This window comes from Suncus etruscus, chromosome 5 (genome assembly GCF_024139225.1).
Source record: "Suncus etruscus isolate mSunEtr1 chromosome 5, mSunEtr1.pri.cur, whole genome shotgun sequence".
NCBI classification, from domain to species: domain Eukaryota; kingdom Metazoa; phylum Chordata; class Mammalia; order Eulipotyphla; family Soricidae; genus Suncus; species Suncus etruscus.
The window spans coordinates 110325010-110332295 of NC_064852.1; the positions used below are offsets into that span (position 1 = coordinate 110325010).

Consider the following 7286-nt stretch of genomic DNA (forward strand, 5'->3'; position numbering starts at 1 on the left):
ACCGGGGGGAGGAGCCGAGCGGAGCCGGCGCGTCCCAGGACCGGGCCGGAGCGCGGAGCCCTCTGCAGGGGAGTGGCGGCCGCGCACCCAGCACCCAGCACTCTGCACCCCGCGCGCACCCTGCGCCTTCTCCTTCCCCAGCGGGCCGGGAGCTGTCGGGGGTGCCTCCGGCGTCCGCTCCCCCCCCTTCCCGCCGCCCAGGTGCACCCTGCCTGGCGCTGCCGTCGGATTCCGGGCCGGGCCGGGCCGCGGATCTTGCGGGGCGGGCCCGGAGGTGGCCGTGGCGAGGGACCGACCGGCCTGCGGCGACCGCGTTGCCGAGAACGACCCCGGGTCCGCGCCTGCCTTGCCTTCCCGCTGCCATGTGCCGCTCGCCACCTCCCCGGGGCTCAAGCTAGCGCCGAACTTTGCTGGGGCGAACCCGACTCCGGTCGCCTCTCTGAGCCGAGCGTCCCGGGCGCGAAAAGGACTCGGAAAGGACTCGTGCTGGCTGCGGACTCCGGAGGTGAGAACCTGCGCGGAGGCTCCGTTTCTTCCAGGTCCCTCGGCCCCTTTCCCAAAGGCCACGGGGCGCCCCTGATCACGGGGTCCAGCCTGCAGGGCCCGGAGAAGAGGGAGGCGGAGCGGGTCGGGGCGGGAGTCCGGAATCGGTTCCTGGAGACGTGGGGAGGCGGCCTGGAGGGAGGAGAGTAACTTGCACCCGGGCGCCCCTCTAGCTGGGACCGGCTGCCATCTCCCCCTCGTCTCCCACCTTCTTTAGGCCGAGCGAGCACTTTCCCCGGGACTCGGCGCTCCGGCGCGCCAGGCTCCCCCGCGGAGCGGCTGTTCGGAACTGCTTCGGGACGCGACTCGCCTTTGGACTGGAGAAACAGAAACCAACAGGTTGCCGGCCCGCGCGGGTGAGGGCAGCGCCGGAGCCCGGCCGCCTTCCGCCGGGCGCTGGTCCCGCTCGGGGCGCGGGGGGCGCGGGGAGCGCGGGGAGGCGGCGATGGCCCGGCCGGAGCCTCCCGCGTCGCCCTCGCTGCCGCTGCTGCTGCTGCTGCTGCTGGCGCAGCTGGCCGGGCGCGCGGCGGCCGCGTCCAAGGCGCCCGTGTGCCAGGAGATTACGGTGCCCATGTGTCGCGGCATCGGCTACAATCTGACGCACATGCCCAACCAGTTCAACCACGACACGCAGGACGAGGCGGGCCTGGAGGTGCACCAGTTCTGGCCGCTGGTGGAGATCCACTGTTCGCCGGACCTGCGCTTCTTCCTGTGCTCCATGTACACGCCCATCTGCCTGCCCGACTACCACAAGCCGCTGCCGCCCTGCCGCTCGGTGTGTGAGCGTGCCAAGGCCGGCTGCTCGCCGCTCATGCGCCAGTACGGCTTCGCCTGGCCCGAGCGCATGAGCTGCGACCGGCTGCCCGTGCTGGGCCGCGACGCCGAAGTCCTGTGCATGGATTACAACCGCAGCGACGCCACCACCGCGCCGCCGCCGCCCCGGCCCTTCCCGGAGCGGCCCACCCAGCCCGGCGCGCCCCAGGGCCCGGAGTCGGGGGTCCGGTGCGCCTCGGGGGCGCCGTCCGTGTGCGAGTGCCGGAAGCCCTTCGTGCCCATCGTGAAGGCGTCCCACCCGCTGTACAACAAGGTGCGCACGGGCCAGGTGCCCAACTGCGCCGTGCCCTGCTACCAGCCGTCCTTCAGCCGCGACGAGCGCACCTTCGCCACCTTCTGGATCGGCCTGTGGTCCGTGCTCTGCTTCCTCTCCACCTCCACCACCGTGGCCACCTTCCTGATCGACATGGAGCGCTTCCGCTACCCCGAGCGCCCCATCATCTTCCTGGCTGCCTGCTACCTGTGCGTGTCCCTCGGCTTCCTGGTGCGCCTGGTCGTGGGCCACGCCAGCGTGGCCTGCAGCCGCGAGCACAGCCACATCCACTACGAGACCACGGGCCCCGCGCTGTGCACCGTGGTCTTCCTGCTCGTCTACTTCTTCGGCATGGCCAGCTCCATCTGGTGGGTCATCCTGTCGCTCACCTGGTTCCTGGCGGCCGGCATGAAGTGGAGCAACGAGGCCATCGCCGGCTACGCGCAGTACTTCCACCTGGCCGCCTGGCTCATCCCCACGGTCAAGTCCATCACGGCGCTGGCGCTGAGCTCCGTGGACGGGGACCCCGTGGCGGGCATCTGCTACGTGGGCAACCAGAACCTGAACTCGCTGCGGGGCTTTGTGCTGGGCCCGCTGGTGCTCTACCTGCTCGTGGGCACGCTCTTTCTGCTGGCCGGCTTCGTGTCCCTCTTTCGCATCCGCAGCGTCATCAAGCAGGGCGGCACCAAGACGGACAAGCTGGAGAAGCTCATGATGCGCATCGGCGTGTTCACGCTGCTCTACACCGTGCCGGCCAGCATCGTGGTGGCCTGTTACCTGTACGAGCAGCACTACAGGGAGAGCTGGGAGGCGGCGCTCACCTGCGCCTGTCCCGGCGGCGCCGACGCGGGCCAGCCGCGCGCCAAGCCCGAGTACTGGGTGCTCATGCTCAAGTACTTCATGTGCTTGGTCGTGGGCATCACGTCGGGCGTGTGGATCTGGTCGGGCAAGACGCTGGAGTCGTGGCGCCGCTTCACCAGCCGCTGCTGTGGACGCAAAGGCGGCCGCGCCCCCGCGCCCGGGGACTACGGAGAGGTGACCGCGGCGCTGACGGGCAGGACCGCGCCGGGCGCAGCCGCCACCAGCGCCGCCTCCAGCGCCAACGCCGTCGCCTACCACAAGCAGGTGTCCCTGTCGCACGTGTAGCGGGCACCGGCCCTGCCAAGGTCACTTCCGTTTACAGCTACCTGGTGCTCAAGCCCCGTCTGTCCCGGGGCACCTTGGAGGAGGGAGCGGGCGTGGCGTGTCCGCGCCGGGGCTCAGGCTCAGTCAGCGCCCCCGAGTTTTGATCCTTGCGTTCCTCGCTGCCTGCCCCCACTCCCCCGTTTTAATTTATACAGAATTTGAAATGTTGAGCTCTGTTGCACCTTGGCAACGAATTGGCGGGGGTGTGTCCCATCCATGAACGTTGACTTTGGGGGATTCATGAAATTCCATGGGGTTCGGGTGGCCCTGAAGGACGCACGCTCCGAGCGGGGAAGAGCCCTTTCAGTTCCTGCCTCCTGCCCCTGCTCCAAGGGTGTGTTTGGAGGTGAGTGGCGAGTGCTGATAGGTGAGGCAATCCCTTAAATTCGGGGGAGCCCCCGAGAGCTCCCCCAAGCGGGTATGTGAGGAGGGCCTCCCATACCCTCCACCCCTGTGACAAGGTTGGTCGCTGTGGTCTTGGCAGTCAAGCTCGTTCCAAGCGCTGTCCTGCCCACGGCACTCGCGGCTGCGGGAGTGGCCGTATCAAAGATTAGGAGGGCTGGCGAAGGGCGGCCTCTATTGGGATCCCGGCTGGGAAGATGGCAGCTTCTTACCAAAGGGATGGGGGGGTGCGGCTAACGCTCCCATTAGTCCGGTTGTTTTTTGTTTGATTGTTGTTGTTTGGTTTTTGGTTTTTGGGCCACACCCGGCGTTGCTCAGGGGTTACTCCTGGCTGTCTGCTCAGAAATAGCTCCTGGCAGGCACGGGGGACCATATGGGACACCGGGATTCGAACCAACCACCTTTGGTCCTGGATCGGCTGCTTGCAAGGCAAACGCCGCTGTGCTATCTCTCCGGGCCCTTGATTGTTGTTTTTAAAGAGGATTTTGTTCCCATGCTGGCCAAAGTAAATCCCACTCTTTCCTTTTGGAAATGCTGGGCGCTAGTTGCTGAAAGAGCCCCCCCCCCTTTAGATTTAAGGACCCAAAGGGATTTACCTTCAGTAATTAAGTCAAATTTCCACACTTATCTGCTCCACCCCCACCCAGCCTACCTCCTTTATCGTGTTAAACAGTCTTTTTGCTTTTCTTATTCCTCCCCTGGAGAGCTTCGATTAGAAGCCACACCCACCCTTGAAATGGCGCTGGATCTGGGGGAGGGAGGCTGCTTCCTACCTGGGAGAAAACATTGGCTGGGTGAGGGGAAATAAGTGGCCATGGACTTTGGCACCAGTTTATGGCCAGATATTCCGTCTACAGACATTGAGCCACAATGCTCTTTGCAGTCTCTGAAGAGGAAGGACATCTGGAACCTACCTTTCCAGGGCTGGTCTTGCGTTCTAGCCCGTTGGAAAGGGCCCCTCCCCCCCCTCAGCATCTGGTCCTTAATCCTGTCTCCTCCGGAGAGCCAGAATTGATGGGCATACACTCTACTGCTGGAGAACTGTTTGCTTTCCTAATCTGTTGCACCATTCCTTCATTCTTCTATGGACGCCTATATTGATACACACACACACACACACACACACACACACACACACACACACACACACACACACACGTTTCTTTCCTACTTAGACCATATTCTATTTGCTTTTCTAATCTGTTTAACCATTCACTCTGGGATGAGTGTGAGGCCTTTAGGGGAAGGAGGTGACAAACTAGCATACCTAGTGATCAGGATTGAGTAGGGACGAACGTAGGAGTGTAGGCAACAGCAGGGAGCTTTCAAGAACTTCTCCCTTGGAAAATAAGGCTGGGCATCTGTATTTCCTTGACACCAGAGTTGGAAAAGTAAGATTCAGCCCAGGCCAGTTTTTATTTCCTGCGCTCTGAAGTAAACAGTGCACAGTGAAATGAAGAAAAAATAAAGCCTGAGATTGGGAGTTTTCAGAACTCTCAAGTCTGAAACTGAGCTGGGCTGAGTATCTGGATCCAAGTACAAACTTGAGTGATTTGGACAAAATCTAGTGAGATTGTTCTGTGGCCTCCTTAAAGTAAAATGAGAAGTGTTATTTAAACCACCAAGGAACAAAACTGGGTGAAGGGTCTAGCCCCAGGTTACTTTCAGCTTCTGTGTCTGTCCCGCTTTCCCTTCTTTCTTCAAATATAAATCCCGCCCACTTCGGGATTCCCAAAGTCTCCAATTATCACCTCTCCTCCCTACCCAGAGTAAAAAGCTGGTTTGCTAAGAGCTACCCCCTTAATCCACCACTCTGCTACTTCATACTGATTGGCAGTGGTATCAGAGAAGTCCAGCCAGAACCTCTGTCAAGTGGAAGGTCATGGGGAATTTCTCTGCCTCCTGGTGGTTGTGTGGGATGTGGAAGAGGAGTGCAGAGCCCAGGATCCCCCTAGGGCTCTCACCACCCCACTCACAGCTGTTGTAAGCAAGATGAAGGGGCTATCTAAGGACAAGAGGTGACACCTTCCAGAAGGATTTGGCCAGAGGTGGGAAAATCTTTTTTTCATGTATCCAACTCCCTCCTTTCATGTTGTCTAATTAGCTGAAGATGATTTTTCTCTCGGTGCCTTATTGGTTGATCCCTGCAAACCTTTGTCAGGCTCACAGGACCATTCCTGCTTACGAGCAGTGTGTTCCAGCTGCTACAATAGCCAACAGCATCCCTGCAGAATTGGTCATTCACTGGGCTGTTTGTTTCCTCCAGGGCTTGGGCTGTCCTAATCCTGACACAGGCCTCCTGGAGCAAACCACAGAGGTCCCACACTGCACCTGAATCCCAGGGCCCCTCAGGTGCAAAATGGGAAGCCCAGAGCTTGGACCTGGAGTTGCATGTTTTAACAAATGGCCACCCTGTCTTGCTCTGATGGAAGACCCAAGGGGCAGGCAGGATGGAACCCGGAAAAACTACTTTTTAACACCACGTGGGGGCCACACAGCAACTTCACAGTGTTGGCTTGGCTTCATGGTCCAATCAAGGGAGCTGGGGGGCTATATAGGGGTGAGACATGTGCCTGGGCTGGCAAGGGCTGGTTCCCACAGCACATGCTCTCAAGACCTTAAAGCAAAGGCCAGGCAGGGAATCTGGCGGCGACCTGCTCAGAATTCTCAGAAGCACCCAGCCAGGTAGCAGTTACCGGTGGCTGGATCCCAGCCCCGGGCACGTCTGTGGTATATCATTGAAGACACTATTCTTTCATGTTGTTACTAGCCAGATGTATGGTATGTGTGTGATGTGGGTGATATATAGACTAATATATATTCTATCTATGAGAGATTTAGTGACTTTTGATACGGGTTTGGTGCAGGTGAATTTCTTACTGAGCCAAATGAGGCACGTACGAAGTCGGTCGTTTATGCCCAGGGCACTGGAGACTTGGCGACTGGCATCCCCGTAGAATGCCTCTATCTCCTGGGTCCTTGTGGGCCGGCCTGGTCAGATCCAGAACTGTCACATCAGAGTCCGCTATATTGTATTGGTAGACAATCAACTTGAATTGATCACTGGTGACTGGCAGGTCATTATAATTCCGAATCCTTCACACTGGCGGACAGAAGCACGAGTATCTGGAACAGCTTCTGGTTTGTCTGGGATCTCCAGGTCGATTCCAGAGCAGTCACTGTGGTTCTGCTAGTCTCGTTAGTATCAATTTGCTGATCTTATTATTTCAAAGACTTTTGTATGTATTTTATTTTGGGGAGGTAAAAAATAATGGTTCAAGATTTTTTATCAGATACAAAGAGTAGTTATTTATGAACAACAAAGAAATGTCTATTTTTTTTCTTTGTTCCCAATTCATGTAGATAAAATTTTAAAGTGCATTAAAGCAATGATAAATTTTAAAAAGACTTTTCTCTCCTGCTTTTGTTTAGAGACCCATTGCCTTGTACAAGTTATTTCAGATGTGTGGATCTTCATTCTGTAGTCAGATTTCTTAGATGTTTTAAAGAGATAAGTAGCAACATTTTTATCAAGCAAAGCAGGTAAAGAGGCCAGAGTGATAGCACAGCAGGGAGGGCGTTTATCTTGCAGACTCATGACCCAGGTTGATTCCTGGCATCCCATTGGGTCTGATGAGCCCCTCAGGGGTGATTTCTGAGTAACCCTGGAGGCACCACACCTTAGTGACCTCAGCTAGTTCCTTCAGTGCTTTCTTCCTGGCTGCTGCTGCCTTAGAGTCTGCCCGCCACCATCACCTCCCGCAAGTGTCGAGAGCTCAGTTCCTCTGACCCATGTTAGGAGCTGCAGAAAGAAGTGAATCCACAACATGAGGATGTAATGAGCACTGTACTGTGAGCATTGCTGCTACAGGGAGAGCTACCAGAGAGCTGGGCACACGTTTGCCCACCTGTGCTGTGAGTGCCTGACTTGGGGTGGCTCATCTTTGGGACACTTCCTCTTCCGTCCTTCCCCCCACAGGTCTGGTAAAGCAAAATCACACACTGGTGCTAAGGCTGTGGCATTCAATACCTGGGCAAAACCAGGTTTTGAGTGTTCTTGGGAACAGGC

General features: G+C 58.0%; 1 protein-coding gene across 1 annotated transcript; it reads left to right on the top strand.

Moving 5' to 3' along the window:
• Window positions 1–988: 988 nt before the first annotated feature.
• On the top strand, window positions 989–2810 carry FZD5 (frizzled class receptor 5). The gene has a single exon (XM_049773208.1). It carries the CDS (start codon window positions 989–991, stop codon window positions 2774–2776), a length of 1788 nt encoding a protein of 595 aa, XP_049629165.1. The 3' UTR covers window positions 2777–2810.
• The last annotated feature ends 4476 nt before the right edge of the window (window positions 2811–7286 follow it).